Source organism: Carcharhinus amblyrhynchos, chromosome 3 (assembly GCF_965287045.1).
Source record: "Carcharhinus amblyrhynchos chromosome 3, sCarAmb.v2.hapA, whole genome shotgun sequence".
Lineage (NCBI taxonomy): Eukaryota > Metazoa > Chordata > Chondrichthyes > Carcharhiniformes > Carcharhinidae > Carcharhinus > Carcharhinus amblyrhynchos.
Window position 1 is genome coordinate 37578327 of NC_137326.1, and position 23309 is coordinate 37601635.

At 38.6% G+C, this 23309-nt stretch overlaps 1 protein-coding gene across 3 annotated transcripts in view; it reads right to left on the minus strand.

Annotated features, from left to right (window-relative positions):
* The window catches only part of lrig1 (leucine-rich repeats and immunoglobulin-like domains 1), a 147084-nt gene that overhangs the window by 5631 nt on the left and 118144 nt on the right, over positions 1 to 23309 (minus strand). For all 3 annotated transcript variants that reach the window (XM_080183321.1, XM_080183316.1, XM_080183308.1), the window contains exons 11-16: positions 22008 to 22079; positions 20880 to 21043; positions 19538 to 19858; positions 14494 to 14775; positions 4656 to 5093; positions 2001 to 2147 (exon numbers count right to left, since the gene is read on the minus strand). In XM_080183321.1, coding sequence (XP_080039447.1) covers positions 2001 to 2147; positions 4656 to 5093; positions 14494 to 14775; positions 19538 to 19858; positions 20880 to 21043; positions 22008 to 22079 — 1424 coding nt within the window. The remainder of the gene's footprint in view (positions 1 to 2000; positions 2148 to 4655; positions 5094 to 14493; positions 14776 to 19537; positions 19859 to 20879; positions 21044 to 22007; positions 22080 to 23309) is intronic.

Here is a 23309-nt window from a genome sequence, read left to right on the forward strand (position 1 = left end):
ACTCCTGCTCCTATTTCTTATGTTCTTATACTCTATTTTCCCTTTCTTAATCAATCCCTTGGTATGCCTTTGCTGAATTTTAAACTCCTTCCAATTGTCAGGTCTGTTGCTTTTTCTTGCTGATTTGTACGCTTCCTCTTTGAATCTAATACTATCTCTAATTTCCTTTGTAAGCCATAGTTTGGTCACAGTTCCCTTGCCACTCTTACACCAAATAGGAAAAAACAACTTTGAGTGTACCCATTAGTTCCTTGAATACCCGCCATTGCCTATCCATTGTCCTTCCTTTCAGTAATGTTTCTTGCCGTTATCTTCAAATCTTCCTTAGACACAAGCAGGGTATCAGAGGATTGGACAGTTGCAAATGTAGCACACCTTTTCAAGAAATGGTGCAAAAACATTCCTGATAACCACAAGCTAGTCAATTTAACATCAGTGTAGAAAGGGGAAATTAATAGACCCTCAGAGCTAAAGAGTGCCTGCATGAATTAGTAAAAATTTGACTAATCCAATTGAATTTTTTGATTAAGTAAGGAAGATTGATAAAGGGAATGCAATGGATGTTATCTAGATATTGAACGATGGTAGGCAGCAGTGATCCCCAAAGTTCAGTGCTAGCATGCCTGCTTTTAGGATATCGAAAAATGACTTGGATGTTGGACTATGGAGCAAAGTTTTCAAAATTTACTGATGATACGAGAAGGGATTAAGGGTTATGGGGAGAGGGCGGGAAAGTGGAACTGAGCCACGACAGATCAGCCATGATCTTATTGAATGGCGGGGCAGGCTCGAAGGGCTAGATGGCCTACTCCTGCTCCTATTTCTTATGTTCTTATGTTCTTATACCAAACATGAGATGCAGCAGACACCAAGAATGATACCAATTCACTGCAACAGTTCATAGGTTAGCAGATTGGGCAGATGGAACTTATTTAATGCAGAGAAGTGATTGGTGATGCATCTTAGCAGAAGGGATAAGAAGGAACAAAACAAACAAAATGGCACGTTTACAGAGACAGAGGAAGGGCATTTATGTTCAGAGATCTTTGAAGCTGACAAGGTATATTGAGAGATTACATAAAACATATGGAATCATAGTCTTCATAAAGAGGTAAAAGGTGGGAGAATGGGGTTGGGAAACTTATCAACCATGATTGAATGGCGGAGCAGACTCAATAGTCCAAATGGCTTAATTCTGTTCCTACAATTTATGGTACTCAGTACATTTGAGTTCTGGTGGCCACTTCAGGAAAGAGGTAAGGATCCTTGAGAGAGCAGAGAATATTTCCAGGAATGAAGGATTTTAGCTAGAAAGTTAATATGGAAAAGCTAGGGTCAGACTCTTTGGATCAAAGTAGATTGAGGAGAGATTTAATGGAGCTGTACAAGATTATGCCGTGATGGGAGTTGTACCACTGTCTCCTGGGCCTCTGGATTGCTAGTCCAGTGACACTACCACTACACCATTGCTCCTCCTAAAGTTCCAGGTAATGATCTGGAATATGCTGCCTATGAAGAAGGTGGAAGCAGACACAACAAATAATTTCGAAAGAAACTGTATAGATACTGGAGGAAAATAACTTGCAGGGCAATGGTCATAGTCAGGGGTATTGAGACTGATTCAATTACTAAGAGTTAGCATGGATTTGATAGGCTGAATGGCCCCCCTTGGTGCGGTGACTCTTTTTTCCAGTTTTAAACATTGTCCACATTGGGTTCAACACACTTTTTTCTCAGTGCTCTCTCCATAGATGCTACCAGGCCTGCTGAGTATTTCCAGAATCTTCTGTTTTATTATTTCAGATTCCAGCATTCGCATTATTTTACATCAGAATAAAAATTGCTTTACCACAAATGTCTAGCATGGCAAGATGGTTTTCTTGTGGTTGACTATCATTTTTCAAGAAAATTACTATAAAGCCACAGGAATTTTTCTTAAAATATGCCTAATTGCTTTAAAAATTGACAATTAATAAAAGAAAAACATAAAACAATCATACCGTTACTCTCTATACGTCCGTTCGAAAGTGACACTGCTAGTTGCAAATTGCTACTATCGTCCATCTTGACACATGTTTCCTGACGTTCGGACAATGTTCCTTGTGAAGAGAGGTAACTTTGTACATCAGGTGGTACAATGGTTTCATCTATAATGCACACAAAGGCATATGCTAAGGTAAACATAGGTGAGGGGCAAACAGGTCACATTTTCTGTTTTACACTAGAATTACAAATTGAGGATTGGCATACAGACCCTCCCTAATTCCAAATACAACGCAACCCACACAATGCAAAAAGCTCTTTTGACTGATTTTAATTCAGTAACTACTTATTAAATGAAAGTTTGCTTTAACGTATAAATTGGGCAGCTTAATTCTTTGATCTTCAGAAAAATCTTGACATCATGCCAAACTTCCTCAAAATTTATAACTTTAAATTGCTTATAAGTCATGGAATGAGGTGCACGGCACTGAACTGCTTGGACTAATAATTAAAACAACATAAATTCAAAAAATTACTATGACAATTTGAGAATGAATATTCAGCTAAAAGAAAATCTAGAAATAAAAAGGTCAGCATCATGACCTAAAAATGACTTCAGTCGTGCACCAACATGACTATTTCTCAAATGTTCTCTGAAATGACAAGCCAGCCACCCAGTTACAAAAAAATGTGCCACTTGGTAAAAATTGTTTTAGCAGCAACACACACATCTCCAGTATATGTAAAATGGGGAAGAATTGCAAAATTATGCAATTAAGAAAAACTGCAACGGGAGCAAGATAGCAGAAGACATGTGGTGAAGTGGCCAAATAAGGTGCATTCTCAGCTGTATTAATAAAGAACACAATACAAACTGTTGCAGCAAATGACATAAGTCAAACCATCATTGATTATTTTGCAAAATTCTGGTGAGCCAATCCTGAGAAAGATACAAGTGCTTGAGACCATAAAAACAAGCAACAATGATTCCTGATAACAAGAATTTAACCAAACAACAATATTTCCCAAAGTAAGTTAATACCTAATTAAGATTATTAAATGGCAACTAGTTTATTCAGATTGTGGTGAAGAATTTGGAACAGAAGGAGCTGAGGTGATACCTCATTGAAGTGCTTAACATTGAGAGGAATATGGGGAGATCCTGCACACTTTGGTTGAGAAGTTCATAACTGGGAAGTATTGATTTAGGGTAAGACACTTAGAGGGGATTAAAAATGATTTTCTTTCGGTGATGGTATCTGAAACTCTCTGCCTCTAAAGGGTGGGAGGTGCAGAAACTCTCAATAATCAAAAGTACTTGGATATGCACAAGAAGTGCAGTAACTGTGGACCAAAAGCTGGGAAATAGGATTAGGTTGGATGGTTACTTGTCAGCCAGTATGGGCACAATGGTTTGAATGGTCTCACTGTTCCATAATTTTTATGATTCAAAAATCAAGTAATAAACTACCATTGCAAAACCGTCAGGTTAGTAGTTGCTGTTTTTTCTCATCCTTAATTTTACACAGATGTTTTAGTCGTGGAATGTTTACCGCATCTCCTAAAATTAAACAGCTAGTACAGGCATCATTTTGTGTCGGCTATAACATTCACTACTATATCTTTGACATATTGAAAGGCACAACATTTTGCATAGCTTGGTTTGTGAATATTTGAATGGTGAAAGGAGGAAGACAAGATGTATTTGTATTGCACCTTTCCCAACCTCAGATAAGTTCTCTCAAAGTGTTGTATAGTTAAGATGTATTTTTGACATGCAATCACTTATAGTGCAGGAACAATATCCAATTTGCACACAACAAACTTCCTCAAAAACAATGCAATAATTACCAGATAATCTGTATTAATGATGTTAATTAAGAGATCAATATTAGCCAGGACACCAGGGATAACTTCCCTGCTCTTTTCTGAAATGGGATCATGCGGAGTTTTTATAAAACATGTAACTTAAAAAAGGGGTGGGACCCCAGACTAATGTGTCATCTGTAAGACGGCATCTTCAACAATGCAGCACTCCCACAGTACTGCATTAGACTTAAATTTTTGTGCTCCAGTCTCTAGAGTGGACTTAAATCTGGGACCTTCTAACTCAGTTACCAACTGAACCACAGCTGACATTTGCAGGAAGAAATTGAGTTTTTTTGAGCAGTCAATATTGCCACTTATTAGCTTTTTATGGTGTTTCAAAGATAACTATATCTGCATTTATGGAGCATATAGATGGAAGGATGGTATGACTATATGTTGATGGTAACTAATCTATGATCAATGCTTTGTTTCCACAAACAACGTTTGTGAACCAAGTCTAATAACAATGACATAATGTGCAAGGCCAAAATGCTAAATATTATAAAATTATTCATCAATATTTTTAATTAAAAAAGAGTAATTTTAACCATCTGCAAAATTCATCGACTAAACAGAGAAGTCACATCTTTCCAGATTCATGGCAAAAGCAAACAGCTCAGCAAGATGATCAGATAGGAAATGGAAGAGGACTATGTACAACACTGGGTTCTACTTAAGGTGGCAGTGGCAAAAGAATTTGTGACTCTACATAACAACTGCATTTCAAAGTATTTGTTACAAGGCAAGCATAATCTTTCACACATCTAATAAGACATCATATAACAAACTGTTAATTTCCTCACCTGTATTAGTAACACTGTATTCTTCACTTTTCTTCCTGGTCTGGTAGATGATGCACACCCATACTAGTGAAGTTATTACAATACTGCACACTACAGCAATGATGACAATGCCAACAGTCATAGTCCCATCCTTCTTACTTTGTCCCACAACACAACTTGATGATGGTAAAATGCTGAGGAGGCTATGAGCTCGCTCAGTACCAAGTGTATTAGACATTTCACACGTGTATTTACCCCCATCGTCCAACATGACATTTCGAATGATAAGAAGTTGGTTTCCAGGTGTGAAGTGATGCCTCTTTGTAACTACAAGAGGTTCGTCACCTTTTAACCAAGTTATCCGTGGAGATGGGCTTCCTGATGCCATGCACTGCAGAGCTATAGTTTCACCAACCACCACAGTTTGGTCTTCAAGGGGGTAAACCAATGACGGAGTTTCTAAGAAGATAAAATGGACAAGTTAATGGTTAAAATTCTCTCACCTGAAATTTTAGGTATTTTTTAATCTATGAAAAATTAGTGAGAGCGATAGTAAGATAGTGCAATGCATCAAAACGTCTGCTTCGGACACAAATGTGATCCATTATTTGTTCTATGCAACACTTTTGGGTGTATCCAGTTGGGGATGGGATAAGGAGACAAATCTGGATGGGCAACATCTTATTTTCTGCATTGTTGAGTTTTGAGTTATTTCAAAAATTATGAATCTGAATGGCATATTTTGCAGAAGTACCCAACACTAAAGTTACATCAAGAACTTCACATTTCCCATTCCTCTAGTCTGATTTAAGTTTCTAGTTGTGACGCACTGTTAAATTAGTAAACCTGGGTTGATAGTAAGAAAAATTAAGTTAATTATCCATTGTGCTGTGTTGATTATTTTCTAAAGCTGGCGAAATATAATCTTAACAATTCATAAAACTTCTCAAAGAATAGTCTACATATGTGTGTACATATGTATAACATATTTATTGCTCAAAGGTGGAAATGTGTGGTAATTTAGGTGGCAAACTACTGTGGAGAGTGTTTCTTCAAGGGAAACAAAGATTATTAGGCTTCCTTTATTTCACCTTCCGTCTACATTGTAGATTCCTGAACCAGTTATGCTCGAAAGGAATTTTAATCAATTTACCTTTGACATAATTGGGGCATCACTCAATTTTTTAGATGTTTCTCCAGGATATTACATGGATTGGATCCAAAATAGATGCTACACAATTTGTACGAGCAAAAGGCATGATGGGCTGTAGGAATTCATTTAGATGAATGGTACGGCCACATTGGGAATACTATGTGCATTTTTAGCTGCCAAATTAAAACAAGTGGCACCAAAGCATTGATGCCTAAGCACATGTTTAGCAGTGACTTGTGCATACTTCTAAAGGTTAAAATCAAATGTTTAACGAGAGGGGATTCTTGAAATAACCAAAAAGGGGGTGTTGATTACAATTTAGGCTCCAATAATGATTTTTGTAGATGAGAGACCCAAGTTACTGATAAATGAAACTAATATTCACCAAAGCTATCCATTACCCTGATTAATAACTTATTCCACCCTTCCACCTTTTGTAAACCTAAGTATTGCAGCCACAGATGCAATCTTTACAAAGGGAAGCAGTCAAAGAAACACTAACTTTTTCAAACATCAATTTTTCAGCATGTTTCAAAAGCACTGAGGTATAATGTTTCAAAGGGGAAGCAATGTTTTGTGTTACAAAGAAAATTGACAGGCATTTAAGATACCAACAAGGAACTTCATTTCAGGTGGAGGGGTCTTTTAAATAGCAAGATGAAGGACTCTTGATGTCAAGATGATGGGAATCAAGAAAACCTTAAAAATGGGAATGTCCCATTGATTTTGTCAACTTGGGTTACTCCTTCATGGAATAAAAACAACACTTGTTGATACAATCTGAATGGGAGTGCTAACGATATTGGAAAGAGTGAAAAATTGATAGAGAAAAAGGGTGGTGTTAAGGTATCAAAAACTCCAAGGTTGGTTATGAATCCTGACTAGATACCAACAGTTTTTCTATTTTGGCATCAGCGTGAGGATAAGGGTTTCACTCCAGGTGTGATTCTATTGACAGCCTTGAAAACTTTTATCAAAATAAACTTCATTTAACAATACAGTTTAACTATAACAAACAAATTTGCTAAACTTTTGTCAATTGAAATACGTAAACATGACAAGATAATATTCTTAATTGCTAATCTATCTCTATTAGTTCCAGTTCAAGCAATATTCTTTTGAGACTTAAATCCCTCTTCAAAATTAATTAGCAACACATAGGCTTACATGCCAGCCCTCAAGCCTCCAGAACACCACTGGAGGGAGGGGGAGAGAGAGAGAAAAAGAGAGAGAGAAATACTTTTCCTAGCAGGTCCCATACAGCAGCCTCCAGAGAGAGAGAGAGAGAGAGACACACACAGACAGAGACATCTCTTCCTATTCTGAACTCAGCAATAACTGCCTGCTTTTAAAAACACTGACTTTCCTGCAAGCTTAGCTGCGTCCATTAACACATGACTGTATCTGCTAATCAACCTACTGTGAAACCCTAGGGGAAATACCAAAACATACAAAATGCATTAACTCTGATTAAAACAAACACATCTCTAGTTAAGATCAATCATTAGCCTGCATTCTCAGCATTTCAGCTGCCTAGTGTGCAGACAAATCGATACCATATAAAGTAGAGCTGAATTTTAAAACGTACCCCTCACAAGAAACATGATATGAATACATTTCTTAAGGACACACTATCATCACAGTAGAGACCAAGTCAATATAATTGAAGCTCAAAGTTCAGAGAATCTTGCTACTAGTGCATTACAAACCAAGTTATGGAATGGAAAACAGAAAAGAAAGATATGCGGTTTTAGAAAGATTAGTAATTACAAAATATACAGCAAGATTTTAATTAACCATTTATCAATTAGCAAAGAGTGCAAATGGATAAAAAGGAATGGAAATTCTAAAATTTTATAACACTACAAGAACAAAGGCTTTCATAGATCTGACAATGAATTACAAAACAGATCAGGTAAATGAACCAAGACCTTGAATGGGATTGAACAATTTCTTTCAGGTCCATTCACTTTCTCCAAATAAAGGTTGTGCTACATGGTACCCACATGCATCCTGGCTAGGCCTGCCTTTGTGTGGGATGTCTTATTCAGCGACCCCTCTATCATTTCTTTTCCCGATACATCATACTTATGCCTGGAACTGAAGAATTTCAGATTGTTTGCAATTTTTACCGTGTCTCACCCTCATATAGTACCTCTATAATTAAGGGTCCTCAATAGCCAAGGACAAGAATCTTGAAAGGTATATAGCTCTTACCTTGGTACCACGTAGCAAAGTTATGGTGGTTGAAGAGGAATGGGAGAGGGAGGAGTTAAATTCGGTTATCATGGTTCATGTTGGAACCAACAATGTGAGTAGGAACTGAGAGCTGTCCTGCTGAATTATCAGGAGTTAGGCTCTAAATTAAAAAATGGGACCTCAAAGGTAATGCACCTTGGCATTGATCAGAAGAATTAACATCTGATTAAAGGTTTGGTGTTGGGAAATATGGATTCCTTTCCATGGGATACTGACACTAGTTCTCAGGCAGAAAGGAAGCAGCACTGATGGGATATGCACTCAGATTGGATGGGACCTGTATCCTAGTGGAAAAGGTAAATAGGTAGATGGCAAAAGCTTTGATATAGTGAGATAGGAGAATAATATACAGCCTAAGTGTAAATAAAACAGAGCAAATAAGGGAGGATATTGATGGCAAGGAAATGAAATTATAGAACAGGTGTCTAAAAATGATAAGTTAAACTAAGTGAAAATAAATCCCATTGAAACAGAGTTGAAACGTCTGCACAATACTGCATTGCGTCCATAATAAAACAGGGAAGCTGGAGACAACGTGTTGGGAGGAACCAGGCATATTAGGGATTGAGACATGACTAAAGAAAAATCAGGATCAGGAATTAAACATTTGGAAAAATTGGAGGGGGAAAAATGGGGGGTGGAGTAATTGTACATATCCAGAATTAATAATGACAGCAGGTAAAGAGACAGCCATCAGCAACACAAAAATAGGATGCAACTTGACAGCGATAAAAGATAATAAAGGATCAATCACACTAACATTTGTAGTCAAAGGTATTCTAATTGTGGAAGGGAGGTGGAAGAAGAAATATGCAGTCAAGTTAGGGAATTGAATAAAAGTTATAAAATAATCTGGAGCAGGGCGACATCAACTATCCTTACTAATTGGACACAAGTAGCAAGAGAAAAAGAAAATGAAGTTCCTGGAATGCATACAGGACTCCTTTCAAACACAATATGTAAAAAGCCTGACAAGGGAAGATTTGCAAGGTTACTGTGGAATAAACCAGTGCAGGTTAAGAGATGTAAAAGGGGAATACTTAGGCAACTTTGATTATAATATAGTGTGCTTATGATAGCGAAGGGCATAAGTACGATGAAAAGTAAGCTAACAGGTTGGAGAAAAGCTAATTTTGGAGGACTAAAAACATAAAATGGGCAACACTATCAACAAATAATAATGTCGAACAATAATGGAAAACATTTCAAAATGTGCTCAGAGTGCAGGAAAAATATATTCTATAAAAAGGAAAGAACAAAAAGAAATACAAGTGGAATTCCATGGATCAATAAAGACATGAAGGTACAATTGAGAGTTAGGAAAGAAGCATACATGAAGTACATAGACAGTAAGGGAGTGCTTGATAAGAGAAAATATGAAGATTAAAAATTTCATAGCTCTGTCTTTCTAACTAATTTATCAATGAACACAAAATAGTAAGATATTCCAAAAGCATATTAAGAAAAAAAATGGATGTGGTGAGAAAAGGGCCATTAAGGGATGGACAGGATAATACCATAGGTAACAATAGAGATGGCAGAAATATCAATAATTTGCTTTGGTATTTATTAAGGGGACAGAACAGTTAGACATGACATTGCTCATTTCATCACTCACTCAATTAGATAAGTGCGTTTAAAATTTTAAAAGTTTGCATTGTAGTAATCTCAAACAAAACAAAAACTAAACTCATAAGCAGATGGATTGCATTCACATATTTTAAAGAATTTAGGAAAGAGATGGCAGAGCAATTTAATAACTCATTGGAAAAAGGTATAGTGCCAGTAGTCTGGGGAATAGTTAATGCAATTCCTGTGTTTAAGGGAGACAAAAAATAATGAACAATTTTGAAACAGAATCATACAGATTTAAAAGATTGACTCTGTTTCTGTCTCCACAGGTGCTGATGTGGAGATGCTGGCATTGGACTGGGGTAAACACAGTAAGAAATCTCACAACACCAATGAAAGTCGAGACTTCTTACTGTGTCCACAGTTGCTGCCAGATCTGCTGAGGCTTTCTAGCATTTTCTGTTTTTATTTCAGATTTCCAGTATCTGCAGTATTTTGTTTCCATTATTACGTTAGAACAATAGACCAGTCAGCTTCATATCATCAGTAGGAAAAATAATGAAATCCCCACTAGCCGGGAAAATAGAACATCTAGAAACAAAAAGATAATTAAATCAACATGGATTTCAAAACGAAAAATCTTCCTTCACCAAATTTACTAATTTTTTTTGAGGAAGTAAATGTAGTCAATAGTAATACAGCATGTGTAATTTATCTGGATTTTCAAAGGGTCTTCAATAGGCTTCCCAAAATACCCTATTGAAGGCGGTCAGAGAATGAATGTGGAGTCAGGTGACAAGTAGCAGGATGGATTTCTAGCTGGTTAAAACAGAAAGCAGAGTGTGAAGTATAGTTATTCATATGACAGAAGATGGAAAGTAGTGTTCCATAAGAATCAGTGCTGGGACCATTGCTGTTCGCAATTTACATTAATGATTTGAACTTGGAATCAAAAACAATTTCTAAAATTGCACATGACACCAAATTTGGGGGAGGGGATAGTCAATACTATGGGGGACTGCAACAAACTGTAAAGCATGAATAAGTTTAGAGAATGGACAGATAATTGGCAAATGACACAGATAAATGAGATAGCACACACTTTGGAAGGAAGAATAGGGACATAATTTATTTATTGGAAATACTGCAGGTGGGACAGAGGGATTCTCTAGGCCCACTAGCTTCCAGTGCTCATCACAATGACGTGGAGAATTGGGCATAAAACGGTTTGGTGTCTTAATCACTTTAAATACAATTTGCACGCATGAAACCCAATTCAATCCCCGCTTGCTATTCATCCACCTCCCCAGCAAAATCTGCGCTGGGTAGGCTTTTGTAAAGGTCCTCACAAGCAAGGACCTGGGTGTAGGACCCCAAGGGTCGAGGAAGCACCACCAACCACTGGCACTGCCAACAGTGCACAGCCCCCTGGAATCGGGGTGACACAGGGGTAGCACAGTGTTAACACTGTTGCTTCACAGCACCAGGGATCGATTCCAGGTTTGGGTCACTGTCTGCATGGAGTTTGCACATTCTCCCTGTGTATGTGTGGATTTCCTCTGGGCGCTCTGGTTTCCTCCCACATTCTGAAAAATGTGCTCGTTAGACGCATTGACCCAAACAGGTGCCGAACTGTGACAACTAGGGCAATTTCACAGTAACTTAATTGCAGTGTTAATATAAGCCTTACTTGTGACTGATAAATAAACTTTAAAACCTGGCACTGACATCCTGGCATGGTGCTTTATATCCCAGGGGCTCAAGGAGGTAGGTCTGGTAGCCATTTACCCCTCTGCTGCTGCCAGGCTGCAGAGAACAGATCCTTCAAAAGGTCCTGGGAGTTATGTGGGCTCAAGCTGGGGATAAGGGGTTGACCTCTCCACTCACCGCTGGAATGGGGGTGTCATGGCTGGACTGCCCCTACTAGCTCTGTCAGACCTGTAGATCACCCCTGGCATTGTGATTTCAGGCAGACCCTGTGATCAATATCTGTATTCCTGCCTGTCACTTTAATCTCCATGCCCTCAGGTCACCTGGCAAGATCTCATATCATTGCAGCACACCATTCTGGAGCACAGACTTTCCTTTCACCCTATCAGACGCTGCAGGTATGAGCAGAACCCTTTGAAGTCCTCTGACAGAGGCATCAATTTCACCTGGGGGTGGGGGCATTCTGTACAGCTGTGTACTCAGCCCCAGTGTGTATACACAACTTTGATTTGAAGTTGAGGCTTCCCAACAATCTGAAGTCATTTAAACCCTCTTAAAGGCTTCAAATGCAACGTGCAGTGCCTCGTGAAAGATTCAACTATCCACTCAATGGATTTCTATCATCTTCCACCCACAGGTGGTTAATTTTATTTCCTTTAACAGTTGAATGCACCTTAAGTACCCCATTGATCCTGACCACAATGTTGACATAGTCCAAGCCTGGTAGTTTATGGTTTAATGTCCTCTTTGGAGAGGTTTGCAAAAGTCCATTGAGTTGGTTGAAGTGAATAGTATCAATGCACTCAAACGAAAAGTTGGACAAGCAGCGGCGGCATACAGAGGGTCACAATGGTAGATATACATAGAGATTTGAGTGGTGCATAAATGTCAGGATGGGCTGAATGATCTACTTCTGTACCATATATTTAATGTAATCTGGCACTTCCCTTCCTTGATTTCTCTGCATCTATTTCTGGAGATAGGTTATCAACAACATTCATTGTAAGCACACCAATTCCCTCAGCGACCTTGATTACAGTTCCTCACACTGAGCTTTCTACAAGGACTTTGTTCCGTTCTTCTAGTTTTGTTGTTCAAACAATGCAACCTTCCATGCTAGCACTTCTCATGTGTTCTTTTTCCTCATTTGAAAGGGTCCCCTCACTTCCTTACCCACTCAGATCCCAAAACGTCATTGACAGGGTCGACAACTGTGTCCGTTCTATTTCACACACTTCAATTGCTCATGCCCTCTCTCCCACAACCACAATAAGATTGTCCTTGAAATCACCTTCCATCCTACCAGCCTCCATATTCAATGAATAATCCTCTACCATCTTCAGTATGATGCCACCGCCAAATACTTCCTCTCCTCTAATACCATTTCAGCACTCCAAAGGCACTGTTTCCCCCAGGACACCTTGGTATACTCCTTGGACATCCCACACACAACCTTCATTTCCTACAACAGTAGTAGATGCAACATCTGTCCTTTCACCTCCTCCCTTTTCATTGTTCAAGGTCCCAAAGTTTTAAATTTGGTGTGCTGAGCTCACTGCTCATGGTATGATCGTCTCTATACTGGGTAGACCAAATGCAGACTGTCCTTTGCAGAATATCTATGTTCAGTCTAAGTGTGACTCTGAGCTTCCAGCTACCTGCTATTTTAATTCTCCACACTGACCATTTGGTTCACGGCCTGCTACAATGAAGTTTCATCTTTGGATTGGGCACTTCACAGCACTCTGGGCTCGAAACAATGTTCAGCAATTTTAGAACATAGCTTCCACCCCAATTTGGTTTGTCTCTCCTTGTTGGCTTCATTTTCTGTCTTGTTTTCCTCTTATTTCCTCCAGTTTGGATGAGGACAGCAACTATCCTGCCATTCACACCTCACCTATACATATCTATTGTTTCTTTACTTGTCCCATTCCCTTTGGCCTTGCACCATGAAAACTGGTGTCAGTTAACTTTCCCTGCCTCGCATCCTATAACAAACTATTGTTCTTCCCACTGTCTCCCCTTTCACTTCAACAAAACCTGTTACATTTCTAACTTTTACTAGTTGTGATGAAAGGCCACAGGCCTAAAGTGTCAACAGTTTCTCGCTCCAGATTCTGCCTGACTGGAGTATTTCCTGCACTTTGTTTTTCAGATTTCCAGCACCTGCAGTATTTTGCTTTTGTGAAGTTGCAGAGCTCACTTCCAGGCTTTATCATTGAGATAGACACTAAGTCAACATTCAAGATTAGATTGAGTAGGTGGATGAAGCGCAAGGGCAATAAATGGCTGTGAGAACAAGGTGGGTAAACGTGATTAGAATTATTTGTTCACAGAGTGCAAACATCAACAAAGACTGATTGGATGAAACAGACTGTTTCTGTATTGCGACTTGTATAAATTGCTAGGATTCTGGTATGCCAAACCAAGCATCATTTTAACTGAGAAGCAAATATATAGACAAAATAAGGGACTGGGTTTTATTTAATTAGAATGAAAATATTGAAAGACAAGGAGGGGAGAAATTTTGCACAATGGTAACAGGCAGACCATAGTTATTATTGTCTTTAGAAAAGTCTGCCTACCTCAGTTTAAATATTTACAACCCATATGTAAAAGGGGATTGTTAAAGAAGGGACAGAATTTGAAATGGGGCATTGCACAACATAGGCAAGATGCCAGTATAAATGAACAATTCAAAGAATATAGACCCAAACATTAGATTTTTCTGGGAAGGGAAGTAATTGGAACAATTCAAAGAATATAGACCCAAACTTTAGATCTTTCTGGGAAGTAATTCACTGAAAAAAATCTCACTAAAGTAGTATCTGAATTTTGTTAATTTTTCTAAATTTCGGTATGGAAGAGAACTTCAAAAAAGGAAACCATTTATTTCCTTGTGCTTTATCACAACCCAAATTTGTATTCATTCACACAAAGATTATACTTACAAGCTGTAGTGATACTGAATTGAGAGCAGCAAACAATCTTACTTGCCTGTTAATTAAAAGATCTACAAATTTTCCCATAATAAGTGGGAACAAACATCTGAACACTGATGGATAATTTCTTACTTTGTAATGAATTCGTGATTTTAGATACTAAAAATTCTGTAACAGGCAATTCTACATAAAACATCTATACATAAACGCAGAATCCACCTACCCAACACCATGAGGGAAGCATTGGCCGAAATGGCCCCAGCAATATTTTGGGCTGTACAAGTGTAAACCCCCAGGTCTTCAATTTTTACATCCACGATGAAGAAAACATCATCTTCAGGCATCACATGCATCCGTCTTTCCCGAGCTGCAGGAAAATCTGTCCCTCCGTCCTTCTGCCATGCAATCTGTGGAGTTGGGTGACCAGTGGCAGCACATTCAAGGCGAGCATTGGCTCCAGTTCGGATTGTTATATCTCTTGGAGTCTTAACAAATGATGGTAACACTGCAAACATAAAATGTTGAATTCAAAGTCAATGATTTTGTTTTCCTCACAAGTAAATTTACATTGTTCAAATATTGTTAATTAAATGAGTTGAGGAAGACATTTCAGATCTCTTTTGATTCAATTTACTTCAAATTTGGAAGAAAATTAAAATAGAAATATCAGATTTTCATTTTTATCATAAAACAAACTAACATTACAATAACAGTACTAAGTTTGGAATTGCGTTTGCACTGCAATTACTCCAACAATGTGTCTTGTCAGCTGTGTGCAAGTAAAACATGAAACTGCCAGAAGCTGCTTAGACAGGTGGTCTCGAAGACAGACAGATTTAGGAACAGTGGCAAACCTGTGCTCACAGGACCAGGATTCAAAGGTTCCACTGTTTAAATAAAAAATAAAGGAATATAGAAGAATGCACATTTTCAAACATTTTAAAATCAAGCTGTGGTTTTTGCACAAACAAGCCAAGTTTACCAAATTGTAAGCCAGAACATGGATGTAGGATGTAGCACTAGCCCCTACAGCTGTTCGATGTTCCTCACATCGATATAACCATCGAGAGTTCCAAACAATTCAATGGCCTTCTGCCAGAAGTTAACTTAATTATCAATGGATAGATTTCCAAATAATTTTCACACACAAAAAGAGGTATATTTCATCAGGAACAGTATATTTGATTCCCTATTCATTGCTCCAGAAACAACGCTCATGCCACAATAATGGCATGAAATGAATGCAATGCTCCAAAAATATCCTGGAAAACTAAATTTTGATTCAAAAGTGGTGGTGCCGCTTTATTGTTCTCCAACCTTTGGGAAATCAGCATTACATCCTGCCAAAAGTACCACCATGCTATCCAGCCAAAAGCAACTTATTGATCCTGCAGTGTGAAATCAGGCTGCAGCTAACTATAATATTCATTACTTCAAATTTGTTCACAGAATTATTATCTTCCAAAATTCTGCAAAGGTCCCAGTGGATTTGAAAACTGCAAATGTACCACGTCTATTCCAGAGAGGAGACAGAAAACAGGAAACTACAGGTTAGTTAGTCTCAACATCTGTTATTGGGAAAATGCTAGAATCCACTATTAAGGAGGTAGGTAACAAGATATTTAGAAAACCATAAAATCAGGCAGACTCAACGTTGTGTTGCAGAGGGGAAATTGTGTTTAGGAGGGTGTAGCAAGCAGGGGAGATAAAAGGGAACCAGTAGAGAAACAGTCTTTGGAGTTTTAAAAGGGATTCGATAAGGCAACACCTAAAAGATTACAACACAAATATTAACATGGATATGGATTTGGATTGGTTAATTAATAGGAAATAGGGTTGTGATAAGTGGATACTTTTCAAGTTTGTAAACCATGTAGTGGAGTGCCACAGGGATCAGTGCTGGAGCCTCAACTTTTTAAAATCTATATCGTAGTGGATGAAGAGACCAAATGTAGGCAAATTTGTTAACACTACAAAGTTAGGTGAGAAAGCAATTTGGGAAGACAATACAAATCGTGTGAAAAGGGATATATAGTATAAACGTGTCAGCAAAAATTCAACAGTATAAGGAAAAACGTCAAGTTGTCCACTTTGGCAGTAAGAAAGGGAAGCAGAATCTTATTTAAATTAAGTGTGGTGTTTCTCGATTTTCAAAAGGCGTTTGATAAGGTGCCGCACAAAAGGTTGCTTCAGAAGGTTAGGGTGCATGGAGTTGGGGGTAAGGCGTTAGCACGGATAGAGGATTAGTTGTCAAATAGGAGGCAGAGAGTTGGTATCAATGGGTGCTATTCTGGTTGGCGGTTGGTGACTAGTGGAGTGCCGCAGGGATCGGTGCTGGGGCCTTAGCTATTTACCATTTATATAGATGATCTGGAGGAGGGGGCTGAGTGTAGGGTGTCGAAATTTGCTGATGACACAAAGATGAGTGGAAAAGCAAATTGTGCGGAGGGTTTGGAAAGTCTGCAGAGGGATCTGGATAGGCTGAGCAAGTGGGCGAGGACCTGGCACATGGAGTACAATGTTAGCAAGTGTGAGGTTATCCACTTTGGCAGAAATAATAGTAGGAGGGGTTACTATTTAAAGGGCGAAAAGCTGCAGCATGTTACGGTTCAGAGGGACCTGGGGGTTCTTGTGCATGAGTCACAAAAACCCAGTCTGCAGGTGCAGCAGGTGATCAAGAAGGCGAATGGAATGCTGGCCTTTATAGCAAGGGGGATAGAATATAAAAGCAAGGAGGTCTTGCTGCAACTGTACAGGGCACTGGTGAGGCCACAGCTGGAGTACTGTGTGCAGTTTTGGTCGCCACACTTGCGCAAGGATATTTTGGTCTTGGAGGGAGTGCAGAGGAGGTTCACTAGGCTGATACCGGAGATAAGGGGGTTGGACTATGACGAGAGACTAAATAGACTGGGTCTGTACTCATTGGAGTTTAGAAGGATGAGGGGGGATCTTACAGAAACGTATAAGATAAAGAAAGGGATGGATAGGGTAGAGGGAGAGAGATTCTTCCCACTCAGAAAGGACAGCAGGACTAGAGGGCATAGCCTCAACATAAGAGGGGGGGCAGTTTAGAACGGAGTTGAGGAGGAACTTATTCACTCAAAGGGTGGTGAATCTCTGGAATTCTCTGCCCGTTGAAGTGGTGGAGGCTACCTCGCTAAGTATATGTAAGTCACGGGTAGATAGGTTTTTGATAGACAGGTTTTTGATAGACAAGGGAATTAAGGGTTATGGGGAGAAAGCGGGAAGGTGGAACTGATCCACTTTAGATCAGCCACGATCTTTTGAATGGCGGGGCAGGCTCGAAGGGTTAGATGGCCTCCTCCTGCTCCTATTTCTTATGTTCTTAGAAAGGAGGATGGTCCAGTACAGAAGAATCTGGGTGTCCTTGCATACAAATCACAAAAGATTAGCATGCAGCAAGTAATTAGGAAGGCAAATGGAATATTTGCCTTTATTGCAAGAGGATGTATTCTTGCTATAACTGTTAAGGGAATGAGGAACTTGCACTTCCAGTACAATTTGGATCTCTGTACTTAGGTAAAGTTATAGTTGCATTGGAAACAATTCAGAAAATGTTCATTAGGCTGATTCCTAAGGTAAAGGAATTGTTTTATGAGACAAGTTGAGCATAGCTGGGCCTACGTATATTGGAGTTTAAAGGAATGAGATGCAAATATTTTAAAGAAGTTTTAAAAGTTTACTGCTTGCCTGGATAGCTGCTGAGGAGATGATTCCCCATAAGGGGGTATCTGGAACTGGGGGCACTGTTTAAAAATAAGGATCTCCCAATTAAGACTGTGATGAGGAGGAATTTCTTTACTCAGTTGCTGGCTTTTGGAATTCTCTACCCAAGACAGCAACAGAGGCTGGACCACTGAACATATTCAACACTAAGTCTGACAGATTTTTGATCTGCAAGGAGTTAAGTTATGGGGTTGTAAGTAGGAAAGTGAAGTTGAAGGTGGAGATCATCTGTGAACTTATTGAATAGTGGTCATGATGTGGAGGTGCCGGCGTTGGACTGGGGTAAACACAGTAAGATGTCTGACAACACCAGGTTTAAATCCAACCGATTTATGAGTTTGTGAGTTTACTATCAAATAAATCGGTTGGACTTAAACCTGGTGTTGTCAGACTTCTTACTGAACTTATTGAATGTCAGAGCATGCTTAAGAAACTGAATGGGTTATTCCTGCTCCTATTGCTTGTGATCTTTTATTGCAGAATGCAGCCAGCTATTCACTCATAGAACATAGAACACTACAGCGCAGAACAGGCCCTTCGGCCCACGATGTTGCGCCGACCAGTTAAAAAATAATGACCCACTAACCTAAACCAATCCCTTTTCGTCCATAAACCTATCCACGGATCTCTTAAACGCCCCCAAACTAGGCGCATTTACAACTGCAGCAGGCAGGGCATTCCAATCCCTCACCACCCTCTGGGTAAAGAACCTACCCCTGACATCCGTCCTATAACTAACCCCCCTTAATTTAAAGCCATGCCCCCTCGTGCTAGCTTTCTCCATCCGAGGAAAAAGGCTATCACTATCCACCCTATCTAAACCTCATCACGCCTGTGTCAACCCATTGTGCCCAAAGTGGAGTCCACTTGCCCTTGGTTCACTCTTTCTACATAATTCCCCATGCATATGGCTGGGCTGAGGCATCAATAATCAGCAGGATCAAAGCAAAATATTGCAGATGCTGGAATCTAAAACAAAAAGAGAAAATGCTGTAAAATCCCAGCAGGTCTGACAGAATCTGAGGAGAAAGAATACTGGGGCATCCAGCCTCAAAGTATATTGTCTCCATAGATGCTGTCAGACCTGCTGAAATTTTCCAGCATTTGCTATTTTTGTATCAATAATCAGCCTTGTTGAAAGAGATAAAGAGGGTCAAATAAAGTTCCTTGAAGCAGGATCTGCTTCTGGGGCAGTCACATTAGATCATATCCACTCCACTAGCAAAGATGCTCTTAACAGAGTCAGCTTCAAGAATCTTGTAAACATTCTTGAACAAATAATGACTGAGAAGATCACTGAAAAAAGTTTGAAGGCAGGAAAACGTGGCAACAGATGTAATAACTAAGGGTCATTCTATAACAAGATTAAATTGCAATATAAAAAGCATCTTAAAGTTTTAAGCCAGCTACTCTCCCGAATTTGGGAAGTCACCATCTTGGACTCACATTTTTAAGCAACATTTAAAATTCAAAATGAGGAATTTTGCACCCCATCAAGTGTTTTACCTGCTTATACTCACCATTAACAGTAAGCTTGGCTTTATTGGAGTAGGTTGAGCCAAAGTTGTTAGTTATAATACATTGATATCTTCCCTCATCTGTAAATTTCACTTTTCTTAAATGAAGAATGGTAGTGTATTCCATTACTTCACCATCCTTTGCCCGAACATGTGCAAAGTTCTCAATCTCAGCATCATGAAGAATCTCATGATCTTTCTTCCAAGCAAATATCATTGGAAAGTTGCTACTGCTTGCTGCAGAACAAGTGAAATGTATGTCTTTGCCAAGCATCGCCATTGTTGTCTCAGGCTGAACTATGATCTGAGGCTTCGGAAAGTCATCTGAATAATTAAACAGAAAACATATGTAAAGAACAGTTTATCATTTACACTAACAATGTATATTGCTCTGGATGGGCAACAGACTGTTGGAAAAATAAAGCACTGATATAATCAACACACAATAAAATGAATTATAAAGGGTATAACCAAGGAGAATAAAGTCTAAGATTCCAGGTTTAATGCATCAGACAGAAAGAGAATCACTAGCAGAATGTTAACAAAATATTCAGCCAACAGAATCACTGAGCAAAATTTTTCAAAATGGAACATGTTGATGTTTTTGCCTGAATGAAAAACTTGTCAAACAAAATAAATTACTCTTCAGTTTTCCAAAATCCTGAATTACTAAAGAGGACAAGAAAGAACTGCAAATGTTAAGATTTTGAAAAAATATAGGTGAATTCACTATTATAGCTGCAAAACCTGCAGTGAACAATTGGTCTCAATATCATAATGAGCATTCCTCAAAGGCATGAGCCATACTTTTCACATGGCATTAAAAAATGTTTACACATTTCACCATAGTGCATTAAATCAACTATGTGCACTACACAACAGCCAGAGTTAGGCTTTTGCCTGCTACTCCAACATAGCAAAGACCCCATGTCAGTTACAACACAGGTGTACCAAATACAGACGAGCAGTTTTTTTTTAACCGAGATAGATCATCAAGCAGGTTACATTGACCACACACCTCTCTGCTGCCAATAATATCATTGCTGCTCCAATAATATCATTGGAACAGCTTTTGCATCAAGTGAACTTTGGGGAAAAAAATTGTATTCCAAATTCCACTTCAAGCAAATTAGAGATTCATGCAGCCCAATTTAACATTTGAGCAACAACTGAACAGTCTGATTTCCACAATAAGACTACTGAAGCTGTAGAAACCAACTAAGTCAGTTAGTCATTTGACAATGTCAGCTTCTAAAATTAGTCTAATTATTAGCACAATGACTACAGTTCCAGTAGAAATATGCCCACAAGTATTCAAAGCTTTTCATCACTTAAAAAAACTTACCACAAACAAAACTCTCTGCAGACACAACGAAGATACTTTTGCCTTTCAGTGATTCTGGATGAGCACACATAGCAATTACACTGGATTGGAAGCCTCTTGCTATGAGCCACTGTGGCAGCCATTTTAATTGGCAGTCACATAAAAAGCTATCACTGTTCATAGATCTGCAGAAGCACATCATACATTAGTCAGGGTGGACAATATATAACTTTTTTTTTGTAAAGGGCAGAAATTGTACCCCTCTATTAAATCTGAAGGTGCAACAGAAAAACTAACATAACTATATGCACTATTGAAGGAAAGCTGAAAGATCTAAGCACTGTGCAGTCCAACAGCCTAGGACCATCCAGTGTTGAAGTTTGTATGGTAGTCTAGCTGTGCTGGATTTTCCCAAAATTGACCAAAAATAATGGAAAAGGTCAAGGATTAACTCCAAATTGAGTTTTCATGATCTTTTGCACGTTTTAAAATCATCATGTTGAAAAGAGCAATCTCTCCTCCCCCTCCCCACAAAATAGGCCATGTTCCCCAATCATGGCAAGTTTTGGCTAAATCCACAATTTGATGCTGAAAATTAAGCTTTTTTTTGGTGAAAAAGCATTAATAGGTGCATTCAAAAAAAAGATTGTAAATAACAAGACTGAATTGCCCAAGAAACTGACTGCTGAACAAATTATACTAGCAACATGTTCTTGCTCTCTCTTTTGAGGTCATTTTCAGTTAAACAGAATATTTTTCACAGTGGTGAATCAAATGCTGATGAACAACAACTATCATTTTGTGATGTGTACGTTTTCAGCTGAATCACTAAAACCACTCCAGATTACCACTTCCAAATTCAGCAAAAAATTCTACTTAATGCAAATAGCTTTAAAAAATTTCTAAAACGCTGTCCAAATGTGCTGGCTCATGGAATATCCCAAGTTTGACAATATGCAAATTAATGAACAGGAACCTAAACAAAATATTCAATTCATATTTGCACCCGGATTGGCAACTGCCTGAAAGTAAGAGTTCTACCCACAAACATCACTATTTCAAAATGCAATTACTTTCTGTCCACTAGGCTACTTCTAGTTAAAACATATATTAAACACAAGTTAAAATGATGCATTTTTATTTACTTACAGTTCTTTCAGACTTTTCATTTTGGTAAATGCTTCTCCCTGGATAGACCTGATCATATTATTCGCCAGGTTTCTACACAAGGACAAATTGGAGTTTTTTTGCACACTTCTTCAAAATGGCCAAAAGAGACAATCAACATTCAAAAGCTCCCCACAAGGTATGAAAGCTAATTTGTTCATAAAATAGTTTCTGCAAGCTAATATAACATATAAACAGTCTACTGCTGTGTGTCATCTTGGTATCTGCCTTTTACATTTGAGCTGGAGATACTTAAATTTATACAGGCCTTTTAATAATTTATTGCAGGGTTAGCAAAGAAAATCTAGAATTGGTCTATATCTGAAGCCATTTAAGTTCATCACATTGAGTATTAGGCAAACACATGTAAATACTATTTAAAAATACTTAACCCTTCTGGAATATAATTCCACTCAACACTAATGTCCTGAAATAATGAGATAAGTCTAATGGGAAAAGTACTGTTTTGTGTAAAAATATATACAATTCCAAATTAAAAATATAAAAATGCAACTATTTTGTTCAAATACATGTATTAAATTTAAACAAAACGTAATACTAAATAATGAAAATAATTTGAAAACACATTTAACCACAATCAAAATATCAACCTTGGCTCTCTGATAGAACTCTCTCTTCAGTCAGAAAGTTATTGTTTGATGACGCATTTTAGAAACTTGATCACTAAATCTAAGCTCACACTCAGTGCATCACCAATGGAGTATAAAGCTATTGGTGCTGCAACCTTTCAGTTGAGACATTAAAAGCCTGGCCACTCTAGGATGATGTGGGTATGCCGGCGTTGGACTGGCGTAAACACACTAAAAAGTCTGACAACACCAAGTTTTAGTTGGACTAAAACCTGGTGTTGTCAGACTTTTTACTGTGCTCACTCTAGGATGAGCATAAAAATCTCATGGCACCATGAAGAACATGTGCATTCTCTCACTGAAACTTCACTAAAAACAAATTATTTACTCATCATCATGGGATGGCACTGAGGCACAGTTGTTAGCACTGCTGCCTCACAGCGCTAGGGAGCCGGGTTCAATTCCAGCCTTGGATCACTGTGTGTGGAGTTTGCACTCTCTCCCCTGGGATGCTCCAGCTTCCTCCCACGCTCCAAAGATGTGAGGGTTAAGTTGATTGGCCATGTTAAATTAACCCTAGTGTCAGGGGATTAATAGGGTAAATATGTGGGGTTACGGGAATAGGGCCTGAGTGGGATTGTGGTCGGTACAGACTTGATGGGCTGAATGGCCTCCTTCTGCACCATAGGAATTC